We start from the raw sequence: 27,649 nt of genomic DNA on the forward strand, positions 1-27,649 counted from the left end.
AGTGAAAGAAGCCTAAACTCTAAAGAAGCTGGTAAGCTTTCCCTGTCCAGTTATGAGTTTCTTTTTATTTGAAGCCTTGCAGACGTTTTTGCCGGGCACTTTGACTGACACACGGGTGTGCTGTTTCTTCTCCGGAGGTTCATTCTCTGATTCGGTGTGCTGCTCAGAATCCAGCTGCTTCCTCTTATTACCCTTGCTCTGCATCTGTATGCCAGTTTTCCTTTTATTACTTGGACATCCACCTCCGTTTTGAGCATTTCCACTCCTCTGCTCGGGAGCAACCCCCCGCTGTACCTCAAAGCGCTCTTTTCTCCGGGATTCACTGGAAGGCTTGGCTGCAAAAACCGAAATAACCCAAAAACACGTTTTAATGTTGGAAGCAACTAAAGGTAAACTCACAAAGTGTACTGGAAGTCCAAGCATTGTGTATTTATATATATGCCATGAAGCAGAAGTTCAGCATTTTTCATGTAAACTTTCTGAAGCTGAGTCTGCATATTCACAGATCAATGCATACAAACATTGAAAAAAAAAGTCTGTGGAGTCACTTTATTTCTTACTGTAGATATGGGGGTTTGTACAACAATGTATAAAATAATTTTTTAAAAAAGAAATTTTTCAGAAATTTTTAGATTAATCTCGGAAATTTACTAGAAATTTTTTTTTTAAATTTCTGATAATCTAAAGCTGAAAAGTTGCTATAAGAAACAGAAATTTTGACGTTAATCTCAGAACTTTTTAAGAAGAATAAAGTATAAATTTCGAAGTCTCAAGTCAAAAATTTGTTAGCAGAAACTCAAGTTTGGAGCTTAATCTCAGAAATTTGTATTAGTGTCAAAAGCCGAAAATTTGCTAGAAGAAATTTTAACAATAATTCCAGACATTTTTAGGGGGAAAAAAAGTATAAATTTCTGAGTCTCAAGTCAAACATTTGCTAGCAGAAACTCAGAAATTTGTAAATTAATCTCAGAAATTTTAAAGAAAAACCCCCGAATTTTCTGAGTTTCAAAAATCAAATATTTTCAAGTTTTGAAACTCAAAAATTTCCACATTTTCCTAGTAGGAAATTTCAGAGATTTTTTTAAAGCAGAATTTAACTTTTTTCCCCGCTTATCTACATTGGCCCAAATGCGCCATTGCAGGTTAAAATATTTTACAATAAGATATTAAATTAATGGTTTAAGGTTTGCTCCACTGAGGAAAATCAAGGTGTAAAGTTTCCCAACCAGTTGTGTAGTAACTCAACTCACAGTTCATGCTAACATTTTGGGTTTTTGCATATATAAATGTACACAAAGTGCCTTTAGCTTTTTCTGTTGAACAGGTTGAAATGTGTACCAACCTGCTGTATCCTCTGTATCTGGGTTGGACCCGTCTTCCACAGTTAGGCTGGTTGTTGGCTTTGGCGCTGGGTGAACACAGGTTGGCATCTGGCTGGTGCTTGGGAAGTCCAGCACTCGGTTGAGCGGCGGTTCATCGTTATATGTGCAGGCAAACTGGGACCGGATCACCCTTTGTGTAGCCTGAAATAAACCAACAAAACAAATGTGAACGCACGTTTGGTATTTTTTTTTTTGTTTTCAAACTTCCTGGATCAACTTTTTTAAGCCACAACAGACACAGATTTTTTTTTTTCTAATGACGAAACTAAAGTCTGACAACAAAGTGATCATACCGGCGGAATAAAGACGCAATGTTACCTGAAAAAAGTTGCAGTTTTGAGAAAAGTCATTTTAATGTGAGCAAAGCTTTGTTAGATATCAAGATCTGACGTGACCAGCTTGTCAAAACGTGATTCGTTTGTCAAAATACATTTGCTTACACAATCATTTCAAAGTCTGTTTGTAAAACCAATATTAAATTATAACTTCATAAAATGCTCAAGATTCCTCATTTTCTTTTTAATTTATTTTACATAATGGCATTCTCATAAAATTAGTACTTTGTTCTCCTGATATATGACCTTATTCTGTTAATATTAACTTCATTCTTGCATTATTACAAACTTATTCTCATTTTATTATGACTTTATTCTTGTATTCTTGTATAATTCTCACATTATTACAACTTTATTTCCTTATTTTGACTTTGCTGTAAGACTTTCTGGTCCTCTGTTGTAGCTAAACTAAGTAACCCCAGTTTTTACTAACTTTTATTAATCTCCTTTCTAATTTTGATCGATTTAGCAGCTCTCACTAACACCAAAAGTCAATAGATGCTGTATAGTACCCTGCAAAAGTATTCAAATTAAGTATTTGAACTTTTTAAACATTTTGTTACTTGTCAGTATCAAGGAAAATTGAAAGCTGCTTAGTGGCCTGCATCACTTTAGTGTGATTTATAATGTGGAAAAAAATAAAAGTTAGCATAACAATTTGTAAAACTGCAGCTCCTTCAACTACTTTTTCCAAAAAATGAGAAGTGTGTGTACTGGAAAAACCACTATGACTTGACAAGTTGAGCTTATGCTCAAGGGAACATAAATGTCTGTTATTTGGACTTCAAATATCTAGGCATCCATTGTTTGGAGTTTGGCAGCAGCCATGTTGGCATTACAGGGAAGGGGATCGGGACTCTCCGAAGTAATTAGTGTCTTTTATTGTGGGTGGCTCGGAGAAATCAGTATTATATGTCAATATTTTTAATAAAAACATCAAACAATATGACGATGCTGATCGGTATCACTGAATCCAAGTTGATGCCCAGGATTCCTGCCTTTCAAGACTCGCTGAGGAATATTTTCCTACTTGTGTTTTCACCATAACAACAAAACGAGATGGTTCTTTAGAACTATGACGAAAACAGCAAAACGTAATTAAAATTGTTCCAAACTAACTAAGACATACTGCTGTGGGGTCTTCACATGGACTCATCTCGCCTGCTAATTTGATTCAAATCCAAAACATTTACTTAGTTTTTAGTCTTATTGCTCTCCGTCACCAACTTCAGATTTTTTCACAGTAAGTAGTTTTGTTGACAAAATCCTTCAGAAAAGTAATAACTGATTGTTTGCAGCAATAATGTAGTCAATATTTAGGCTCAGTGTAAGGAAATTAATGTCCTCAGATGGGAATGGTGTTGCTTTAAGTGGGACCTATTGTGTAAAATTTGCATTTTACACATTTTTGCACTTATTTATGTTTCTACTGCTTCTGAAAAACATCCCAAGCACTTAAAGAAAGAAAGAAAAAGAAGACTCCTAGCCTCTTTTGGCAATAAGTTAATGTTTTTTGGTGTTCAGAAAATGACCCGTTTAAAAAAACCTTTGGAATGTAACATAACAAATCGGCAGGCCCGTTACCTAGCAACCTCAGCAAAGCCCAGCCCGTTACCTAGCAACCTCAGCAGAACTCCAGCGCATTCGGTCAGCTAGTTCTACTACTGTACAATAGCTGACAAGTGTTTTGTTGCTTACTTGCTTTTTAGAAACCACTTGCTGCATTCTTGTCTACTTTTCAAAGATGTACGGTTGTATAATTGCGCATCTGTTTGCTGCCATTTTCAACGAGTTGGGGGGCGTGGCCAGCAGCAGCTTATTTGGACAGTGGTGCAGTTGGTAGCACTGTTGCCTTGCAGCAAGAAGGTCCTGGGTTCGATTCCCGGCCCGGGGTCTTTCTGCATGGAGTTTGCATGTTCTCCCTGTGCATGCGTGGGCTCTCTGCGGGTTCTCCGGCTTCCTCCCACAGTCCAAAAACATGACTGTTAGGTTAATTGGTCTCTCTAAATTCTCCCTAGGTCTGAGTGTGTGTGCATGGTTGTGTGTCCTGTATGTCTCTGTGTTGCCCTGCGACAGACTGGACACCTGTCCAGGGTGACCCCGCCTCTCGCCCGGAACGTTAGCTGCACCGGCAACCCTCCCAACCCCATTAGGGACAAGGGTGAACAGAAAATGGATGGATGGATTTTGTATAAAAAAAATGTTACAAACATGTTTTGTATAGCCAAAACACTTATCCTAACCTGTTCACAAAGGTCAACTTTTAGCAAGAGAAAACACTAAATTTTGAAGTTTTGTAAAGTCTTTTAACACAAGACAAAGGTTCTGACAAAACTGAACGATCCTGAAGACTTGAATCCGTGCCCTGGAACACTCAGATCCACTGCTTGATCAACGGCTTTTCAGGATTATCACAATCCAGGGATTTTATCCTTCAAGCCAATGGGTCACAGTGGTGAGAAGAAATCAGAACATGGGAGAGAGAGGTGGGGGAAATACAGCAAATTAAGCTGGCTGAGTCCATAAAGTATAGGTTCTGTTTTTCAGGACAAAAATTATCTTAAGATTCACTTCCAAAATTTAATGTATGATCTCTCCAAAACTGGGTCTGGAAACAAGTACCACCTGTAAGTAGGCCTGTCACGATAATCAATAAATCAATTAATCGCATGATAAATTAAAACAAACTCAATTATTTCCATTGGCATAATTTATTGTCTATGTTTTTTCTCTTTCTACCAAAAACTGGATATATATGATAAAAGTCTTCAGTCTGGTGCTTTGGTGTCAACTAACCCTTTTTTGAAGTACAATGTTTACAAAGACTTCAAAATTTGTTGTTTTGTTTATTTATTTTGGATATTTAAAATGTCTTCCAGTTCCAGTGATAAATGTTGTTAAAGTTTACTGATCTTTTAGAATGTGTTCTTGCATTATTATTTTTGTCATTACCAAAATTTGAGACCACTTACAAAATGGCCTCAAAACAACAATATTATAGTTTATCGCAATAACTTCTGGAACGATTTTTCGTCAAGCATAATTTGTTATCGTGACAGGCCTACCTGTAAGGGATTTAATCTCATTGACTATAAAATGCTAATAATCTACTTTTTAAAATGTAATAAATTCCACTTTTCTGAGATCAGAGTCTGTTGCAAAACAATGTTGAGTGTTATTGCAGGTTGGGTTTGTAGCACTGGGAAATGCATTTAAAAACGTCTCAAAAACAAAATCAGTCCATCTCCATGTGTGCCAGCTGACGTCAGCGTTCGGTGAAATCACCAGAGAATTTTGGGGATAAAGTCATTCAGCAGACAACAAATAACCTTTCATGTTTCCCCGGCTAGACGAGCTGTGCGACTGATACGGCATCTTCAAAGCGAAACTGAAGCGGAGCGCTTCCGCTCGCGGAGTTCAGGAAGCGGTGAGCGGCCCGGGGACCATTACGCCGCATTCAAACAGGAAGTCGGCCAGGTTGTGGGGAGCTAGGATGACATCTGGTAGCTCCATCAAATGAAGGAGCTGCTTCGCTAAATGTGTTCAGCATATGATGCTGGAAAACAAAAACGGCTCACACAGGTGATTAGCTTTAAACATTTCCAACTCAAAATGTGTGAAGTTAGACAGACATGGGTTACGTTCACACAGCAGGAAAATGCGACCCAAATTTGATTTTCTTGCAAAAATGAGCGACCTATAGCCCCCCACCCCCCAAAAAATCCAATCTGTGCCACTTCCATTTGTTTGCTGTCTTGAATGGTCATGTCGCATTTTCTCCGGCTTTCAAGTCACTTGCTGCATTTCTATTGCAAATAGTGACACGTCTCTGTCACTGTCCTGTTAATGTAAAAAAAAAAAACAACGCAGTTTCGGAATTACAAATTAAATTAAAATCACATGTGAAAAAGCTTCATCATACAATAAGTCATTAAAAATGATGGCAACGACATGTAATGAGATATTCATAATTCAGCCATCAAAGTAGACGTTGCCGTCTTATTCAGCCACTGGAGTGACAAATTGGCCTGTCACAATAAATCAATTAATTGCATGATAAATTACAAGAAACTAAATTTTCATTTGATTGATTTAACTTTTTTCTCTTTTCTCTCTTTCTACCAAAACACGTCTTCAGTCTGGTGCTTTGGTCTCAACTAGCCCTTTTTATAAAAAAGAAAATTTTGTTCACAGAGACTTCATAATTCATTTTATTTGTTGTTTTCTGTATTTATTTTGGATATTTAAAATGCCTTCCAGTTCCAGTGTTAAAAATGTTCATTAGAATTTGAAGTTTATTGATCCATGAGAATGCGTTCTTGAATTATTTTATTGCTTGAAATGGTCTAAAAACTTCAAATATTACTGTTTATCACAATAAGTTCTGGAACAATTTATCATCTAGCAAAATTTGTTATTGTGACAGGCCTAGCAACAATACAGGGGAGTGACTATGTATGTTGCGTCTTGGCGATTTTACAGAAGTTATGGATTCAACAGGTTCAAATGACAACTTTTTATGAAATGTGCGATGATATGAAAACTCTGGTGGAGCCAAATGCACATTCTCCAAAAAAAAAAACAACATCCCTCTTCCATTTCCTGTCGTCTTCATCGTTTCCTGTAGTAGTAACATCCGACTGTTGATCACGTGACTCGTGTGATGCGTAGAAAGTGTTCCCATTGCTCATCATGAACTCATCCTAGCGCGAAAACACGAATTTTGTCAAAATTGACATGTTTTTCTTCAGCAAATTTATTTTTATTTCTATTTGCCCTATTCTATAGTTATTGTAAAAACGCAGATAATGATTAGTGAGACATGCTTCATTAAGCTTCACGAGAAAAAGCCAGACACAGTAAATCAGGATGTAAACAAAGGTTGAAAATTACGATAATGAAATTATGGAAGAAGTCTGTGTCACTGACGCACATTACATCACAGTCTCACCGCTCTTGGTTTTGACAGACAGAAGTTGCTAGTAGCTATTTTTTATTTAAAATTAGTAAAGGATCTGTGATGCTGTGGGCCTGCCTCTCTGTGAGAGAACACTCTGGGGAGTTATTTTGCACTTACGCTTTGTAAGAACTACAGCGGACATAACGTTTATACTCCTTCATACCTGTGAACGGCTCAAGTACAGGTAGGAGTTAGGATAACTTTACAGATTAATCTGAAGTATACAACAGCAGCAACAGAAGTTATTTCTGCACCTTCTGGACTCAAACCTCTCATTGCACATGTTCTTCCACATGCGTAGAACACAGTTTCATGTGTGAAGAATCAGCGGGGATCCCTGCTAAACTCGCTGTGACAAAGATGCATGGGGAGTGGAACATTTCTTCAGCTGAACCTAGAATTACTGCCTCGCGGTTATTTGCCTCCGTCAACCAGACCGGTTTCGGTTTACCTCCGTGTCTGCTTCTGCTCCCCAGTCATGGCTTTGAATAATAAGTGTTTCTGCAGAGCATCACCATGATAAGGTGAGGCTTGTGCCTCACGTCAAACATCTGGGTAAAAGGTTATTAAAACGGCGCAAACAGCAAGTCTGAACACTGAGAATTAAAGGTTGATACTGAAAGTGTCTGAAACCAAGAAACTGGAACAGGAAATAGTGAAATATTGATATTAAATATACAGTATTGTGCATTGCAAGCAAATAGGCAAATGAATAACCTATTACGAGGTGATGGTTAATGGCATGAGCCCCCCACAAATAATTCATTTTATGCCCTGGACCGAAACTGCACACTTGAACCAGCATTAGGAGCTAAAACACAGCTGTGAAAACGTTAACCGTGGAAGTCAGTTGTGAGCTTCAGCTAAGCAAATAAATAATACAGTACCAGGGAGAGATTACAGGATGTAAAGACATTATTTTCATTGTTTGCACATCTGATTCAATTTGAAGTAAGTGATGGTTTGGGTTCTGGGGGCTGGTGTTACCTTGGGCTTGAGCAGGTTTAGTCGGCTCTGGACTCTGTTCCTCAGGGATTCTGGAGAACATCCAGTGGACACTTCAGGGGATCTGAAAGCAAGAAGTGAAGTTGTATAAATTAAGAAAGCCAAAAGCTTCAACATGCTTGCTGGTTTTTTAAAAATCTGCTGTCCCGTCAAAGATCTTCGCAACCATCAGACAACAGACTGCAAAAACACCCTCAGGCTGCTATTTTGCTGTATTTTTCTTTCAGATGTTTGACCCGATAAATTGTTCCAGTGTGATGTGGGAGGATTTTCCCCCCGTGTGGTTTCATCGAGAGTTGCCATGAGTCCCATGTTGGTCGGATCGTTGCTGCAGGGCTTTTCCCGTTCTCACAGAGTGTAAAACAGCCTAATTTAATTCAAACTCAGTGTGACAAGCACAAACTTTAGATTTCAACCCTTTTTCCAATATGGACTCCAAAGGAAAACAAGTTTATCAGTTCAGTTCAAGTTTAATAATAACCAATTTAACAGCATAAATTCATATGATAGTAACAAAGAAAAACATAAAATAGGTCCACAGTATGCTGCTAATATTAACAATTAAAGGTATAGTTTTCAAGGGAAGTATTTGTGTATCTTTTTTTTATTTTTAGAAACTATATTTGTAAAAAAAAAACAAAAAAAAACCCAACAATTTTTATGTTATGTTTTGGATTTCAGAGTTTGCTATTTAAGAAATCTGGAAGATATTTCTATTTTTGTCCTTTCATAACTATCAATAGTTATAGAATTACATGTTCTTGTTAGAAAAATTGTGGTTCTTTAAATTACTGAAAGCTAAATTGGTGCCATTCAGAAGAAATGACTGACAGCAGCTTGAGATGCTCAACCAGAGTGAAGACAACTTCTGTCTTGTCCGATTTTAAAAGAAGAAAGCTACATGTCTTTAAATTGTTTGCAGCCATTTAACTGATTGAATTAATCAGGATAATATAGTGCAGTCAGCATACAAAACATTCATCCAATTCTCTCTTATTTCAGAGGAACCATACATGAAACAAAGAGGACTGGTCCAACCAAACCACAGAGCCCTGAGGTATTCCAAAACCGACTCTGGTGGAAACTGGAATCTGTCAGGTGAATCTAACCTAAATGTTTTGTACCATTAGACAAGAGGATTGCAGAATGAATTCTTTTGTGATATTTTGAGAAAATTTATTATAAACCATCAGCTTTAGTCCGTTTCTTTCTGCAAATTTTACATTTTGGACGTTTTTTTGTGCTTCCATTTGGGCCTTTACTGCTTCTATAAACAGCCCAAGCAATTAAAAAACTAAACAACCCAGCTGTTTTTTGGCAATAATTAATGCATTTTGTTGTCTGGAAAATGAGCTTTCTCAAAAACCTCCAAATCGGCAGGAACTGTTACCTAGCAACCTCAGCCCATCACCTAGCAACCCAAGCAGAGCTCCAGCACATTTGGCCAGCTGGTTTAATCTCTGTACAATGGCTGCTGGAAAAGAAAAGTGTTTTATTGTTGACTTACTATTCAGAAACCACTTGCTGCATTCTTGTTGGTTGTGGAGGAGGCTCCACTTCTGCTTTTCAAAGATATACGGTTGTCTCTTTACAGCCATTTTCACACGCGAGTGTAAACGCTGCGTTGCCGGCAGCACTTACTTAGATTTAAAGTGGCAAGAGGCCCTAAAACAGTACATTCTGAGAGGAGCTCAATATATGCAGAACAGAGCAGACTTAAATCTCATTATGTAAGAATTATTTTGTGCAAAAAACTGAATGAACATGTTTTGTATCGCCCATAAACCTAACCTGTTCAAGGAAGTGTTGCAGCTCATCTTTAAACAACTGCTTTGGAAGATTACATAAAAAATTTCCCTTTAAGCTCTTAAAAAAACAGTACCTAGTTTGTGCTAGCTGAACTCAGACTCTGCTTTTTGAGCTTATGACCAACCTGAACAGCGTGAGGACACATGTTCCCTCGGCTCCGCTGAGGACCGGCTGGTCTTCAGACAGCAGGTCTGCCTTGTTACCACACAGCGGAGCCACAGCTTCTTCGTCAAGCAGCGCCATTAGCACCTTTACCGTTTCCCGCCCTCCAAATGCAGTGGCATGGTTGACTGCGTAAGCTTTTGGCTGAGGATGGAAACGAATGCAATCAGAACTTTACAGTGAAATCTAATAGCCTTTAGAGATGAGGATGACGATTACCCTAGCAGGACTTATACCCGTCCCATCCACATTAGCAGCTTGTTTCTGGGTCTGGTGAAGCTGGACAATCCTCTCTTTTAGCTCTTTTGTTGTTTCTTCTGCAGCAGCGTACGTTGGATCTTCAGTACTGCGTCCTTTCACCAGAGCTGCTCTGATGGCGGCCAGCAGCCTGGCTCCACATTCACTGAAGGAAGTTAAAAAAACTAAGTTCTCTTGACACCATTTTGTCATTTACCAAAAAGAAATAATGTAAAGCAACCTAATATAGTAAAAGTTCAGATTAATTTACTGTCAAACAGTGAGAGAATCTTTTCAGAATAAAATCAATAACAATATATTGTGATAGACATTTGATCAATATCAATAAATTATATTTGATAGAATATTCAATAATTTCACTGTAAGCAGCTGCTCAATCTCTCTCAACTAGCTAAGGAAGGTTGGTGGAATCCACTCACTCTCTCACTCTTTGGTTGCCTAGCAACTCGCTCACTCTATGGTTACCTAGCAACAACCTGTTGGGTAACCTTAAACAGCAGCAGTTTAAGGTTTCACCACTACCTCATAACTTCTTAAAAAACAAACAAGTGAGTGAAAGCTGAATAAAACAATAAATGTCATGCCACTATGTAGTTTGGCAGTTTTTCAGATATATATATATATATATATATATATATATATATATATATATATATATATATATATATATATATATATAAAAAAGACTAATCAATATTTATCGTTAGACTGATATAAAACGCTGATATTGTGACTCGTTTTTCAGTCGTATCGTCCAGCTCTACAACAGAGTATGTAAATAGCCAACTTTAAGCACTCACAAGATATACTGCAGCTTCGCTTTCAATTATTTGGACATTGGCTTTAAAGGCAAAGCACAAGCATTTCAGTGTTTTTATTTCATTGCAATGCTTTGCCAATAGTAATAGTTGTGAAAAATGTTCCCAACTTGTAATAAAGTCACCTTGCACTCAGCCGTACCTTTCAGCGTTTACTGGATTCATTGTTAAGTGCGCTAAGGCGTGCAGGAAAAGACGTCCACAAGGTGGAAAGGTGGTGCTCCGACCGTGACCCAACACTGAGGCTCAGTAACTATATCATTTGGGAAAACAGATGTTCGCCGAACGAGGGGCGCTGAAGGTGTTTGAGGGAATACATTACTCTGCTGAGAACGTAAAGGCCCTGCTTGTTGAAAGATGCATGTTGGACGAGGTAAACAACATCTCATTAGACGGGATGAATTGAAAAGCCCTCTGAAAAGCACACTGCATAAACATGACAACATGTTATGGCTGATCAGAAAGAGATTTCACTTTGCGGACTGAAGACCTAAAACGACTTCCCCTTCCAAATCTACATGATTGAACGGGAAAATCATTTCTGATAATCGCTTTTGTTGTGGCGCCAAGCTCCTCGACGTCTAAACATGATCTGTAATGATGTGTAGAGCTCCAGGATCGATCAAAGTCAGGGAACCAGAAGAAGCATGGCTTTGATGTTGCAAAAATTAACATGCTTATTCTTGTGTTATCTTGGGAAAAAAGGGAAGAAAAATGAATAGGATTTTTCAGAAATAAGAACCTGCTTTGGCACAGGTATATTTTATGATTACAGGTGCGATTTCAGTGAATATGTGTGCTGGCCTGCTCCTTATCCAAGAGGCTGGAAATGTTCCCACCCCCTTACCTTGAACAGGATGTGCCTGGTTTAGCTTTCAGGCACATCCTGAAAGCTAAATGTGCGAAAGTAAAGTGATTTTACCTACAAAGGAAAGGAATGTTAACTTTGATTTATTTTTACTTGTGTAATTTTATTATAAACTACCACTACTTTTACTTGAGTAAAATTTCTGGACTTTCTGCCCTCTGAATTAAAAACAAACATGTTTTAACCAAAAACTCAAGAGACACAGATGCACACCTGCATTTTATGTTAAAGTTTCATAATTTTTTAATTGAAAGACATTGATTTGGAAACATTTTTCTTTTATCTAATTTTGTTACTTCTAATAATTACATCCTTAAAATACCAACATTTCCTGTTAACTTTATATTTTGGACTACCTGATTGTGTAATTTTTAAATATTAAATGATTGATAATTTGATCAGTTACTCAGTAGTTGAGAAGACTTTTTACCAAATCCTTTTTAATTTCTTGGACGGCTGCTTTTTACTTTTACTTGAGTAAAAATATGTTGAAGTAGTGCTACTCTTACTACTACAAGTTTTTACCCAAAGAATACCTTAAAAACTACCATGAATCTTTAGAATATCAAGTACAAATTAACAAGTTACACTGTGAACTGCAATACAAGTTGGGATTAAGCTGTGCTGCGTACCTTGGGTCAGGAATTTCCCCCAGTATTTCCTCCAGATTGTCCATGAACTGGACATAGTCGGACAGGCCTTTGATATGCTTCCTGAGGGGATCAGACTCTGCTGGTGCGTACCCCTTCCCTCCAAGCTGGATTGCTCTTACAAAAGATGTCACAGCCTGAAAAGGCCACAAAACCCCCACCCCAAATGTTGCAGCTACAAGAAGACTCTATATTTTGTTTTGCTGCTAATGTGTGAACTGAATAAATGAGAATTTTCTTACCAAGAAGAGAGATGTTTGGCGGTCTCGGGCGGCATGCTTGATGTCAGTGAATGCCTGCCGTTCCAGAGAGCGGCAGGGAACGTTGAGGGTGAGGGCCAAGGCCATGTCGTTTCTAGAGTTCACCAGCAAACTCAGATATGAGCAGAAAACTCGCCTCACTGCCATTTTTATCTGCTCCAATAAACAGAAAACAGATCATTTCAGCATAAAACAAGCACTTCAAGTTAAAATTAAGTTTTAATCACAGGAAATATTGTTTTAGCAACACAATCAGACTCCTGTTTGTATTTTAGTCAGACATCTGTTATTAGAGAAGTCAGGCATTAAACATGAAACCAGACTGATTAATCAAAAAATAATCAATAGAATAATTACTAGTTGCAGACAAACAGACAAATAGATGGAAGGACAGGTTTGTGGATGGATGGATGGACAAATTTATGAAAGGATAGAAAAGATGATGGCCAGGTGGTCAAGTGGACAGACAGATGATGAATGACTAATGAGAATGAATCAGGTTTTCCCTCAGTGTATTATAAGCCTGGCGGGCCACCAGGCTTTACTTGTGCCTCCACCAGGCTTAGCATTGTTTATTTATTTAACTTTTTTTATATATATATATATATTTGCATTTTTAAGTCTTTATAGTTGCAGTTCACTCTTCCAATAACACATAATTATTAAGTGATATTTTAAAATTTCCTGTCAACTTTAAACATTTTTTAACTCAAAAGCAAGGCGGGCTGCTGGATGAATAACTGCCCCAGCGCCTCAACCACCAGGCTTAGCAAGTTTTCTGAGGGGAAACCCTGATGAAAATATGTATGAAATGGATGAATAGATTGATAGATCAATGACAATGGAACAGGTGGAAAAAATGGTTAGACACACAGATGGATAAGTGAATATCCATCTAACAACTTTATTTTTTTGGCATTTGCAGCGAATTTCTACATTTTTCAGACTGAGAAGAATCTCTTCTTTTATGCTTGGTACTTTGTAAATGATTCATCAAAATCTCATATTATCTCAGAAAGGGCTAATATAACAGTTGCTTCACAGCAAGGCACTCAAACTTGGACTGTTTTGAGCTCATAAAGAATGAAAGCGCCCTAAAAGTGGTAAAATAGCAGCAAGTCTTCCCTGAAACCTCATAAATTAGCAAGTAACAGAAGGAGGAAGCAGACTGTGCTACAGAAGCTCCTGTTGAGCTCCACACCGAGCCAAGTGTTAAACATCCGCGCCGTAATTGATTTCACATTACACTCCGAAACCTGAGTGATGTGATATAGAGTTCCTGTCAATAGGAACAGGATGGATTCCAGACCAGAAAGGCTGGGAAAGCTTTTGCCTGGATCAGTGCAAGCAGGTAAAAAGGCTTGCATACTGCTACAAATGGAAACAGAAAGGATTTATTACAGGATTGGGCTTACCTGGGAGCGGCAGCGCCTGCTCTGACTAGACGGCGTTAAAGGAGCTGATGAATCTGGGAGATCTGGGGTTTCCATGTTACCTGACAGGAACTCAAACAGCTGGATCTTGGTAAAGGAATAAGCAACATATTAGAATTTTTCACTACTTTACCCTTTATTTATGCTTCTTCAATTGTCACCTTTATTTTTGTATTAATCTGTTTTCTTGGGATTTTATGTGAGCAATGAAAAGTTAAGAAGTGGAAGGAAAAATACCTGAAAATCTGAAAAGTGTGGCACACATTCATATCCTGAGCAGGGGTGAACCGATTTCCTTAATTTTGGGACATTGGTGATCGGCCGATACTTACATGTGAAGCCAATCTAATTTTCCTCTTTAAAGGACAAAAAAAATCAACGCCTGTCCTCTTCTGCTTTTCGGTGAGAGAGGTTTGACCTGCACCATATGGTAGATATCCGATATGCCAATATACTAAAACTCATTTGGCTGATAACCGATACCAATGCCAATATTTTTTTTCCTGTATCTACTTACTGAAAGTACATGGTTTTCTCTACTGTGGAATTAAAATACTGCATTATCTTTGTAAAGTTAGCCTGATGCTAAATGTAAATGCTAAAAAGGAGGCTAACAATGATGCCATACTTTCAACTTGCATTATGTTTAATGGCAAATGTATTCATGATATCTGCTCTCTCGTCAACACTCAAACAGTGCAAATTTGTAAATCTTCATAAAGCTAAACTCAACCTGTTCACAAGCAAATATCCAAATATCGGTAACCGGAGATCGGCCAGAAAACTGCAATTAGTGCAGCTCTAGTCGTGAGACAGTATTGATAAGGCAATCATTGGTTGGAGTTAAAGTTATAGATAATTTATCCTGCCATCTATCATTTACTATAATTTCTTATGATGTAAATTCCAATTAATGATTTATAAAAACCTCTAAAACTGTTTTGAGGACTGCTATACAATTAGCTTCATCATTTTTCCCTGCTCCCTGCAGAAAATCATTCCCGTTTGCCGTTTTTTTGTCAATCATGCTGATAACAAAGTTAACACAACTGCTGGACTTGATTTTATTTAGTTCTATCAATGTAAAAGGGCGCAGAAATGTGAAAACCTTACACTTTCCTTTCATAATAACAATTATCAACATAAAATCCCAAAAAAAGATGTCAAGGTTTGTGTTTGGAATGTGAAAAAATGTGGAAAAGTTATTTATTATCTTCATTTCTATCTCTTCTAATAATAAAACATTGATTTTGATGTCAACCAGCTCCTGCTCACCGCGCTCACAGGTTCCTCCGGATCCGAACCCGCCGCTCTCAGCTCCTTGTTCATGGCCAGAACATCCGTAAGATCCACAGTGTTGGAGCGTTTCAGGAAAGATTGGTACGTCTCCAGGAAGAGCTCAGAGTTCTCCAGGCGAGGGGCGCCGGGGGGCGGCAGGTGAAGTTTGTCCAGCAGAAGGTGTTTCCACGCCATCAGGACGTCGCTCAGGCCCACCTTGAACTCTCCCTGATGCTGTCGATGGGAGGAGAAGAGAAGGTGAGTACTAACAGCCAAGGACAAATCGAGTCAGGACCAGAAACTAAAACAACAAAAAAATGCAACTGGAAGGTTGTGCAACATCAAGATGTGAAGAGATGAGTTTAATTTGTACTACGTTGTTAATGGTAGGAAAAATAAGAGTGTCAGTTATTAATACTAACCTGCAATTAAAGTATTTTTTTCAATATGCCTCATTTTGTCCCGAAAATCTCTTCCAAGTGGAAGTACCTTGTTAGACTGCATTAAAGAAGGAAAATGTTTTTTTGTAATATTGAATTGCTTTCCCAGGATAAACATACTTAAATTAAATTTTGAGATTCTGCGGCTGCAGTAAAACATTTATTTTAAAGCTGCAGTATGTAACTTTTATTAAAAATGTTTATTTGTTAAAACTGTCTCCATGTTGTGACAGATAATCTGTGAAAAGATCGAGCTCATCCTCCTCCCTGTGCTGCTATTGCTGTCTGGAGCAATGCACCGCCCTCAATCAAAAACAACCAATCACAGCCAGGAAGAGTGTCTTAGTGCTGTCAATCATGCTCATGAACGCGCTGCTAAATGTGCTAATGGAGGGGGGAAATACTCCTCGATACAGGAAAACCGTTTATCTGCTGCTATCAGTGGCAGTTCTAACTAGCATGAGCTATCAAGAAGAAGCTCAGGGTTTAGGAAGGTTGACCTGCCTCCTGGCTCTGAACTGGGAGAACTGGGAGAAGGCACAGGAGCTTAATTTTCTTTTCACAGATTACCTGGCTGATACTATACTGTCACAACATGGTGGCAGTTTCAACAAATGTATAAAATATTTTCTACAAAAGTTGCATACTGCAGCTTTAAGACTTTTCTTCTCTACAGATGCCATAAATGTTTCTTTTAGAGTTTCCCCCAGTGTATTTTAAGCCTGGCAGGCAACCAGGCTTTACTTGTGCCCCCACCAGGCTAAACATTGCTTATTTTTTTAAGTCTTTTTAAAATGTTTGGAATTTGGTGTTCGGGCATTAATCTTCCAATCTTTCAATAACACATAATTGTCAAGCGATATTTTCAAATTTCCTGGCAATTTAAAACATTTTTTAACTCAATAACACTACGGGCCGCTGGATGAATGACCCCCCTAGCTCTCAACCACCAGGCTTAGCAAGTTTTCTGGAGGAAACCCTGCTCTTGGCTACCTTAACTATTATTCCATTGTTAATCCAGGTTACATTTTTGAATACTAATGAATAGAGAAGCTAATCTGCTACCTGCTTGTTGACCTCAGCCATGGCCAGCTGTAGCACCATCAGCATGCTGTCGGCTCCATGGACAGTGGTCCTCTCTGACGGTAAAACCCTGTGGGACTCCCTTCTGAAGGTTTTTACCATCAGCTTCAGATGGTCTGCGAATGCTGACATTGTTTCCTAAAAGAAAAGTTACAGAAAACTGTCCTGAACATTTACAAGTACATCTAAAATATTTAAATATCACGTAGACGCTCAATAATTGTCACCTGTTTCACATAGTGGAACTCATACGGATTTATTACACATGTGGTGGAATAGTTCAAGCCTTTAATTGTTGTGATTTTTGTGATTAAGGCTTGCAAGTAATGAAAACCAAAAATGTGAGTATTACATAAGATCAATGAATTTTTTTTTATTATCTACAGAAATGTCAGGATTTCTGGAGATAATACAAGAAGTATAACCATTTTTATGCAATGAATACTTGGTTTGGTCTCCTTTTGCATGAATTATGTCATGGCAATTTTTTGTATCTGTTTATAGAAGTTCCACTTTTTACAGATTTTCCCCTTATGGGCACCTGTTGGCTGGCAGTTTATTATTTTAATAAAGCAGACAACCACATGAAATATTAAAATACATTAAGATAAATTTATAGTAATTACCACGCATATTAAATGCACTCATTGAAATGCCAAATTAGAAATCTAGATGTAAATGAAGTAAGCTGAAAAGTACACCATGACTAATTCGTCTCTCAGAGCCTACAACTTTAAATTACCTAACAATCGCTTTGAATTAATCTATTTTTTTCTTTTTAATTATAGTTGCCGCCATTATTATGGCGGCATAAATATATGTCCTGCGACATATATTTATAGAAATGTCAATAAACGTTGGATTAATCAGTTCTAACCTGTTATAATGTTCCCAGTCTTCAGCAGCGAGTCAACCAGAAATCAGCTGCCGATTTGAACGTTTAAATCTACGATGACGTTTTGCCTTCCAGCCAATCAGCTCTGAGTAAGAATCAGTTGCGGTTTCCTGATATTCTTTTGAATGCCCGTCCAATTTTACGACCTTATGATAATAAATTTTGAAAATATTTGGTATAAAAAAACACTGTAATATTATATTGTACCATTTTGTAAACTATCTCTATATGTTTGGGTTTGTCTAACACCCGGAACCCCCCCCCGAACTTGTAAAGTAAACGGTACGCTCCGGTGACGTATGCGGAAATAGGGCAGAAAACACCCCCAAAGCGCGCTGTATTTGATTCAGCGAGCCCATTTAAAGACCAACTTGGTAAATATTCACGTTACATTTGCGTTTATGATATGTACACATCCTTATGACGAAACTAATTCATCTGTGGTCCATTTGGACTATGAAAGTAGAAAACCGTTATACTTCGTGTCCATGTGACTTTTACGGTTAGCTTCAACACCTGTCGTGGTAGTAAAGAAGAATACGTTCGAGTTAAAAAAGACGGTATGAACTGCTTACTTTCTTCCAAAGCAAACTAGATTCCAGTCATACTTCAGGAGAAGCTGTACATAGGTGATTTGTTACGATTGTGTGTATTATTTAGGCTTACTTCCAGCAAATCAGAGGGAAATTATGTTTATAGTTAAATTAACACCTCGTTCCAACAAATTTGGACAAAAGCAGGAAGACACAAGAGCATTCATAGTCAATCTTACAAATTAAAAAGAGTAAATTTGTACTCAACCTCCCCGCACAGGTTTAATTTTTTACCCATTTTTCTTTCATAGTATCTTCAGATTAGTCAGTTTGCATGGAAACCCTCAGCTCCAGGTGTTAAATCTTCTGCAGGCTTTAACTCTGATATTTCAGTGACTTTCCTGGGGTCCTCATGTTCACTGCTGTTCTCTAAAAAACAAAACTCTGAACCCTTCATCGAACAGTGTTATTTATACTGGGATTATTGGGTGTCCTCTGTAGGGAACTGGTTGCTGGAGGTGTCAGAATAAAGCGCTATGTACGGCTTTGTGCTGGTTAATCTCATAAAGTCCCAGGAAAATAAATTCAGGATTGTGGTAGTAACGTGGTGTTCTAGCATGGGTTCTGCTTTTCCTACTGGACCGAATCTGTGTTTAATTTGAACAACCTATATCTCTCTATTCAGAGATGAAAATCTGCCTTTTACAGTGTCTAGCCAAAGCTTATCGTTCTTCTGCGAACTAATGTGGCTTGTCTGTTTACTGTTTTATTGCTGCGTTTCCAGTAGATCTCTGACCTGAAGCCACCTTTGCCGGATACCAACATGCAGGAGGACCTGACCCGCAGTCCCAGCTACACAGTGACATGTGAGGACTACGTCCACGTGGTTGAGTTCAGCCCGTTCAGCTCGGGTTCTCCTGCCTCTCTGCTGGCCTTCAGTGGAAACCTGTATGTGGTGGTGGGCACCTGCCTCTTCCAAGTAAGGGATGCGGCTCCACACTGCTAGATTTACCCACCGCATTGTTTGTCTTTGCCGTTAAACACAAATCTGCTCCCGCAGGAGGAGGACGTCGAGGTGAACGGGGTCCAGTTCAATGCTCTCCGAGTTTTTCATCATGACATTCAGGTTGAGGCTCTGGCTTGGAGTCCCGAGTCGCGGTTGGACAGGATACCCACCATAAGGTATCACCTTTCAAGATAATTCACATGTTGACTGGTAACAGCATATTGTATCATTAAGGATTAGATATGCTGTTTGTTTTGCAGCCCAGACACAATGCAAAGGTTTCACTGACATCCATGTACAGGAGTCTAAGTTTATTTTTACTCTAATATCAATCACAAGAGTCCCTTGGCTGCTCAGATGCTTCTTCATTGGTGCGATAATCCAAATGCTTTGCTTGAAAGTGTTTGATTAGTGCTGCAAGTTGGCTGTTGAAAGGACTTTTTCAGTTGGAGGCTCAAAGTGCTACACAGCTGGAGGTAAGGTTTAATATCTGCCTGATTGGAAAATACTCACCTTTTTCCTCTTCTAATGTAATTGAATTAATTTTGTTTCCTGTGACAGTTGAACTGCAAGGAAAAAACGTGATGTATAGGCAAAAAAAGCTTCTTTATGTATTAAAGTAAACAATCTCAAAGGTATTACTTCTACAGCTTTGGAAAAAAAAGAGACCACTTAAAACGATCAGTTTCTTTTTATAGGTATATGTTTGAAGAAAATGAACATTGTTTTTTTATTTTATGAACTATTGACATGTCTCTGAAATTCCAAGCAAAAATGTAGTATTTCAGAAAAATAACAAAAAAGATGCAGTGCTTTCAGACCTCAAATAATCCAAAGAAAACAAGTTCATACTCATTTAGAAACAACAATACTAATGTTTTAACTCAGGAAGAGTTCAGAAATCAACATTTGGTGGAAAAACCAGGAGGTTTTCAATGAGGTTCAATGCTGTGGGCTGCCATTTTTCCAGAGCTGTACTTATTTAAGTATAACTCATGAGATAATTAAGCTGTTAATTCTCCTTGTGTTATTTTTAAACTATCAAGCAAGAATAAATATAAAAAAATAAAAAAAAATTTTCTCCCCACCTTACTTCACCTCTGATTTGATTTAATTCAACTTGTGTCACTAAATTTGCTTTGCAACCAGATCCCTTCAGTTGGACAGTTTTCAGCAATGAACAGGAAGAGTAAAATGAGCGGAGTCTCAATCAGTTTTCTAAGTGATGTAGCAGTGCTGGATCGCTCCAACTCATCATAAATTGGATAAAACGCTGCAGGAAGCCGCTGCAGGACGCGGCTCAAACCTGTCACCGGTCTCTAACACAGATGGGAAATACGAGCTCAGGCTGCTGTGATGCTTTTAGCAACAACATCCCATTTATATTTATATTTATTAGTATTTATATGGAGGAAGCGTAGGACTACTAAGAAAAGAAAATAATAGACTTTTCTTTGAATTCGGAGAAAAAAAGTCAAATTTCTATTTTTCAGGATTTACCATTTTAAAATCGAACAGAGAATCTGGTGGTCTCAAGGTAGAGAATTAGAACTGGATCTTCCGAGGTCTAATACAGGACCACTTGTCAAGTTTTGGTGCATTCACATTAGTCCTGCTTAGTTCGCTTTAATCCAACTTGAGTTTATTTGTCTGAAAAGTTTGGTTTTTTTGGGGAAGTGTGAGTGTGCAATGGACCAAAAAAAGCTAACTCTAGTCCGCCTACAAATCTAGGTCTCGATTAAAGAGAGCTCTGGTTTGTTTCGTATGTGGATACAAGTAGACGAGAGACCGCAGGAGTGGGTTATAGTGCACGGCATATTCTGGGTCCATACAAGTAAAACAAACTCGAGAGTCAAACACGAGAGTGTAGCTCTAGCAGGATAAAAGAGAAATCCCACAACCACTAAAATGTGACACCACTCCAAAAACAGACATTTTTTTGTCTTTTTTGAAGACAAAAAAATGATTTTTGTCTTCATTTTGTGAAAGAAAGTTACACTCATGTCTTGTTTAGAGGATATCTTGTCATTTCCTTCAATGGTTCTTGGTGCAGCGCCACCACAGGCGAGGAGAGGAACAGGTTTTTCAATTAGTTCGTTTGACACAACACAGTGTGAAAACAAACCACATCAGCTAAAAATTGTAACAATTCGAACGAATCCACCACTATATTAGGTGTAACAACACACTCAGTGTTGAAGTGGTATTGGGTGTGGTCTGCTGCTGCTGTAGCTCAGCTGCTTCAAGGTTTGATCTTTTCTCTGCTCACAGGTTGTGTTCTGCACACCCTGATTGTAACGAGTTGGTATCTGTTGTCTCAAACCAGTCTGCCCACTCACCTCTGACATCAGCAACCACCTGAAAATCTTCAGAAACTCGTCTTTACTACGTTTAGAAAAAATGCTTTTAAGTGCTTCGATTTCCTGCCATGTGGTGACCGAGTTACTGTTTTTCTGAAAAGCCAAATGAAGAGGTGTTGTTTGCTACAGTAGGGTTAGTGTATGATGGTATGTCCATAGTGGTGTAGTGTGGGGTGTTATGTAAGATGTCATCAGACTGTTGTTGGAGGATTAGATGGTGTCGAGCCATCCTCCGCTTCCGTCCTGAAAAGCCGACATCTGTGACTTTTAAAATAATAGGATCGTTTTATTTATTTATTTATTTATTTTTTTTCTGGGAGAGCGTGTCAGTCACGCTGTCGGAAAGTATTCATCAGCACTCCTCGCTGTCACACGTCCAGGACCACGGCCAAGTTGTTTCAGGTGGGGAGTAGGCCCAGCTAGGGATTATTAGAAAGTAGAGTTTCCACCTGATTGGAGCTGTGGATGTGAAGGATCTGCATTCCCCCTGGAGGAGCGCAGGCTCTGTGTAATTGGAAAGGAAAGGCAGCGTTAATTCCTGGCCTTCTGTGGTTTACTCCACAGGACCCTCGAGCCAGCGCTGTGACGTGCGCACATGTTATTGTGCTGATGAGAACCCGCTCAGGTTCAAGCTCTCCCTTCAGTCGGCACGTAGCTGTGCCTTCCAAGAAAAGTCCAGCGTTCTCACGGGCTTGATGGGGAGTGGAGGGGGCGGGGGGAGCGGCTGAGCTGCCACCACTGCAGCTTGTGTTGAAAAACAGGCCTGACGTCTATTAAAACCACTGACTTCCACCGCACACGCTAATTTTTCAAGCTTGGCTGTCATCTAGTAAATACAGCAGCCAACGTGCAAGCAACTGGCTCTTCTTCGAGAGCCGAGAGTCGACACCCAAACCATGGAGGGCAAAGTTCACGGTCTTCCCAGGATGGCCACAGGTGGGATTAACAGAAATACAGAATCAGTACTCATCAATAAATTATAGGAAGCAGCTTAATCAGAACTCCATTAAAGACCTATTTGTTTAGGTCTATACAAAACATTAAATCTTTTGCACAAAGTCATTCTTAGATAAGTCTACCTATTTTGAGCTCCTATCAGGATGAGCTGATTTAGGGCCTCTGCCACTTTAAATCTGAATAACCTGCTGGCCATGCCCCCCAACTTATCATTTACACTCACACTTGAAAATGGCTGCAGACAGATGCGCAATTATACACCCGTACATCTTTGAAAAGCATTAGTAGAGCCTCCTGCTCAACAAGCAAAAATGTAGCAAGTGGTTTCTGGATGGTAAGTCAACAACCAATCACTCTGTTCAGTGAAACAACGGTAAAACCACCTGACCAAACGTACTGGAAATTCACTGGAGTTGCTAGGTAACAACCTTGGTTTCTGAGGTTGCTAGGCAACAGGGAAATCGCCTGCTAATTTGTGATGTTACATTCGGAAGGTTTCTAAAGCGGCACATTTTCCAGACACCAAGAAACATAAACTTTCAACAAATCGGCTCGGTGTTTATTTTATTTTATTTTTTTACACTCTTGGGATGTTTTTAGAAGCAGCAGAAACACTAATGGACGTACAAAAACATGCAAAGTGTCAATTTTGCACAATATGTGTCCTTTAAAAATGCCTGATTAAAACAAGATGTGTCTATTGGACTAATTCCTGATCAAATCTAAGGATGTCTAAAGCTTCTCAAAAAGATAGCTCTTGTCAAAGGTGTTAGTGCTAGCATGAAGATCATAGTACTGATAATTAGTGACAATATTAGATCGCTAAGGATTACAAAGTGCTAACAAGATGCCAAAGCAGAGATTATTGGATCGTCTGAGGGTCAATCTGTGATGCAGATCTATATAAATTAATTTGGGTAGAAGGGAAGAATTAGCTACTGGTTTCAGTTATTTATTTATGCAAGATTTAGTTGTTCATTAATCGCATTGTTATACATGTTACTACAGATGCAAGAAGGAGGACTTTAAAGCATGGCGGAGACGTTGAAGCAACATTAGAGCACCAAGTGTTTATTAGATTTGAAAAATGTTGGGCCTTTTTGAAGACGTTTTTTTTTTTTTTTAAAGGTTTTGTTGGCTATAGTGGCCTTTATTTGAAAGTAGTCTGACAGGACACAGGGTAATCAGAGAGGGGGAAGACATGCGGCAAACGTCGCCAGGCCGGGAATCGAACCTACGACCACCGCTACAAGGACCAATGCCTCAATGTGGGTCATGCTTTGCCCCTGCGCCACCATAGCACCCCCTTGAAGACGTTTTTAACCTCAGTACTAGAAGAACTAAACTACAAGAACATCTCTGCTTCAGCGCCTACAATAGATCTGTTTGTAACCATTTTATCAGATTTTCGGACTATAAGAGTTTTATTTTTCCTTCTGAATGAAGATGAACTTTTGTATTTAAATGAAAGTTTAAAGAAGAGAAATTAAGTTGTGAAAAATGAGTAGATGCCCAGTTCCTTGGTATTAAAGTATTTCCTGAAGTGTCAGAAATGCACTTTTATTATCATCAGATAAAAAGTGATGAAATTTTAATTACTATTTAGGGGGAAACACTGTTATTTATGGCTTTTAATGGGTTTTTCTGTCTCAGATCAGCATGTAAATGTTCTTCTAAAGGAAAGCCGACGTGCCAAAAAGTTCAGGCTGTAACGTTCTAGCGCCTTTGCGCGTTTTATCTAACCTGCTGCTGAGGCAAAGCTGTCTGAAGGATATTTATAATGACATCATGCCAAATCCATCTGCCTGCGCCTGCGAAAATGTGTGAAGCGCTGTCTGTTTATACTGGTGATGCGTGTGTGTTTTTCCTGTCAGAAGTGAGTTAGTATAATTGTGTGAGTAATTGCAGGCACTGGTGTGTACGAGGACTGATTAGAAGGGAAAGTCCTCTCCGCGGCTCGGCACCGGGTTTCCAACAAAGACACGCGTAGATGGCGTGAGCCGTCTTGTTTTTCTCTGCGTTTATCTTTGAACATCCCTGGCAGCGTTCCCCCGCCGACGATCCCGTTCCAAGTTCCTGCCACACACAGACTCTGATTCATGGATGTCGACTGTCACCCAGGGTGTTTTCTGTTCCCTCCTTTTGTTTATTGTTGCGTCTTCTCTTCCTCTCTGCAGGTTCTGCACGGCGGCGGCTGACAGAAAACTACGCCTGCTGACTTCTGATCTCAAGGATCAGAATGAATTCAAGGTATCCCAACATCTGGAACTGCTCTGGTCTTCAGACGGGGAGCTTTCTCTCTACTTAGCGCATACATTTGCTACTTAGTTAAACAGGAAATGTAACCACACACACATAGAAAGCAGATATGCTGCCAGCTCTGCTCAGTTTTACTGACTGTCTCCTCTCTGCTTCGCCCAGGTGATGGAGGGCCACAGCAGCTACATTAACCATTTGGTGTTCGAGCCCACCGAGGGGAAGCGGATCGCTTCCGTCAGCGATGACCACACTTGCAGGTCTGAGCCGTTTGGTTTCCGCTCCTCCGCGTGTTCCCAGCTTCTGATTTTCAGTCCTGTTCTTTGTTAATGGTGCAGAAAGTCCTGACTGTGTTTCCACGGTGAAACCCGATGCTAAGCACAACATGCTCCGCTGAGCTGCTTTGTAGCATTTCTGGCTAATTTGTTAAATATGGAAAGCCAATTAGCTGCACAGAGGTTTTTTCCCCTTTAAGGGGGTAAGAGTTTGTAACGAGGTTCCTAAATTTTCCTCTTCAGTTAAGGTTGGGAGAGGGAAAAAACTGTGTCGGTAGCCAGGGTCAGTGGAGGGACAGAACCTGAACAGGAAACTGCAGCTCTCAACTTCGTTTCTTTCCAACTTTTTCTAGTTCAACCATCAATCTAATGATTTCCATCTCTAATTGGGTCGTAAACATTTTATTCGAACCTCTGCTATCGTTTTACACCTTCTTTCACGTTTTCAACTGTAAACCAATTACAAAGTCCAAAATCAAAAAGGTCACACTCTAACATTTCTTTGGGCTGCCTTTAGCATCAATTACTGGTTGGCTTAATTGTTTGTTGGACTCACATTGTTGCCGTAACAACCCCAGTTTATTGCATATTAGCATTGCCTCCACAGGCTGCTACAGTAGGCAGTAGGCATCATGGGAAAATCACTTCATCTGCCTCTCTTCTTACCTTGATGGTAAATCTCAAAATACACGACTTTCTTCAATTGCTTTAGAGTTCAGCCTTTATGTTGTTTTCTCCAGCTGCTCAGAAAAAAACAAAAACAAACCATCATCCTACTACCACTTCCTGTCATCTTCTTTGTCATTTCCTTCAGTAGTAACAGCCGGCTGTTGATCACATCACTCGTGTGATTCAAAAAATGTGTTTCTATTGCGAAATACTGCAAAAAATTGTGCAAAAACTGTTTATTGTTCTTTTGAAATCGCCATGCTTCCATTAAGCAAATTTATTTTTGTAGGTTCAAGTTATGCAATAGAAACGCAGGCAGTGATTAGTGGTTTTCTTAAGGTTACTCAGTTGTTCATTCCCAATCTCTTGAGTTATCTCCACATTGTACATGTGGAAATGCTTTTACCTTCAGTAATTTGCTCGATTATATTTAGCAGATTGTATTTATGCTAATCCATCAGTCCATATTTAATACCTTGCCACTCTTAAATGATCTGCAATAACTCCATACTGAACTATTGAGCAACAGATTTTTTAAACTTTAGTTAGAAAGCTGAACTGAATTAGACTAATAGTTGATGTGGATTTTGTTTTTACTTTCCTATTCTTGCTTTCCTGCTTTATGGGCCTAATTGGTTTATTAAAATAGATGTGGATAAAAATGACAGCTTAAGTATTTGAACGGTCTTTAAAACCTTGAAGCACTCAATGCAAAATGCATTTTTATCAGTTAATCAGAGGAAATACTTGGCGATTGCCCTGGATCACACCAGATTAAAATCCCTCCTCCTGAACCGCTTCCCCTCCCTCCGCCGGGCGTCCAGAGAAAACAGGAGAGCGCTCCATCTGCTGAAAGATTTAAACGCTGTCATGATGAGAAAATACGGGACGTTGGAGGAAGAGCGGGGCGGAAATATTAGGACAGATCAGGTTAGCAGCGGAGGAGCGTCCTTCCAGCCAGCCCACACAAACCGAGCGCCGATCACAGAGCAGCGGCCGCTCAGAGAGGGAGGAAGGGAGGTTTATGTCAGCATGTGTCAGTTCACGACCTCTCTGTCAGTCTGTTGGCTTTGGCAGGACAGCCTCCATTATAAGTTTGCTTAGTTTTGTCATCGCCGTCTCCTGCAGCGTTGGGAACTCTGCTGTAGTCAGTATGCAACCTGACGCCACTGCATCAAGGCGGGGAGCCGCACTCCACTTCCTCAGGCTGGATGGAGTCTGATCCGCGCTGCGGGTGGAGCAGGGTGGAGTTAACGGGGTGAGGGACGGGGGCGTGCCACCTAGAGGTCAGAAGGCCGCTCTGCAGGGTCCTGGGAGGATCCGGAGTTGACGGAGTTCGCGGCTGAACTCGGATAACACACACCTGCAGCTCTGAGCCTGGCTTGATCCAGATCCTGGAGCCTTATCTGTGTCTGCATGTGTTCTGTTAGGAAAAACACATCACAGCTGCCATATTATCTCATCCTTTCTGAATGAAACTGTTGAATCCTTTTCACTTTAAATGTATCTATTAAACAGATAGTTTTAATCAAATATTGAATACAATCACTGAGGGGCATTTATTGTATCGTTTATCAAAGAGATGTACCAATTTGCATCTCCTTTTTCTGTATTGGAAAAAATTCTAGATTTTCGTATTGGTTCAGATCTATTCAGTCTACTTCTATGCTTTTTCCTTTATTATTATTATTAATTCCATGTTAGTTATTTTCTCCACTGTTTGATCAATTAAATGATCAATAATAATCAATAATACTTGTTCTTTCTCGATGCTGACAGAAAATTTTTATTTTATGAACTTGTAATGTACAAGTTCATAAACAAATATATTTCAGCTTGGGCTGGATGATAAATTAATAATATATATCGCAATAGACGTGTGATCAATATCAATCAATAATATCCAATTATATCACTGAACTCTGATCCAGAACCGCACAGCATTCTGGGAAAGTAG

General features: G+C 39.2%; 2 protein-coding genes across 7 annotated transcripts in view; one reads left to right on the forward strand and one right to left on the reverse strand.

Annotated features, from left to right (window-relative positions):
- parpbp (PARP1 binding protein) lies at positions 1-17,663 on the reverse strand. Its single transcript, XM_023350465.1, has 11 exons — positions 17,619-17,663; positions 16,724-16,879; positions 15,216-15,452; positions 13,923-14,027; positions 12,490-12,660; positions 12,230-12,384; positions 9,873-10,056; positions 9,616-9,797; positions 7,665-7,746; positions 1,343-1,523; positions 1-335 (listed from the first exon to the last, which is right to left on the reverse strand). The coding sequence occupies exons 2-11, from the start codon at positions 16,871-16,873 to the stop codon at positions 13-15; spliced, it is 1,770 nt and encodes a 589-aa protein (XP_023206233.1). The 5' UTR covers positions 16,874-16,879; positions 17,619-17,663; the 3' UTR covers positions 1-12.
- Positions 15,392-27,649, forward strand: part of nup37 (nucleoporin 37) — an 18,370-nt gene continuing 6,112 nt past the window's right edge. The window contains exons 1-5 of one of the 6 annotated variants that reach the window (XM_023350469.1): positions 15,392-15,476; positions 18,954-19,148; positions 19,230-19,351; positions 24,670-24,742; positions 24,914-25,008. In XM_023350469.1, coding sequence (XP_023206237.1) covers positions 18,993-19,148; positions 19,230-19,351; positions 24,670-24,742; positions 24,914-25,008 — 446 coding nt within the window. In that variant the 5' untranslated portion in view covers positions 15,392-15,476; positions 18,954-18,992. The other 5 variants (XM_005799959.3, XM_023350467.1, XM_023350466.1 and 2 more) reach the window with 5 other exon arrangements.

The sequence above is a fragment of the Xiphophorus maculatus genome, chromosome 17, assembly GCF_002775205.1.
Source record: "Xiphophorus maculatus strain JP 163 A chromosome 17, X_maculatus-5.0-male, whole genome shotgun sequence".
Lineage (NCBI taxonomy): Eukaryota > Metazoa > Chordata > Actinopteri > Cyprinodontiformes > Poeciliidae > Xiphophorus > Xiphophorus maculatus.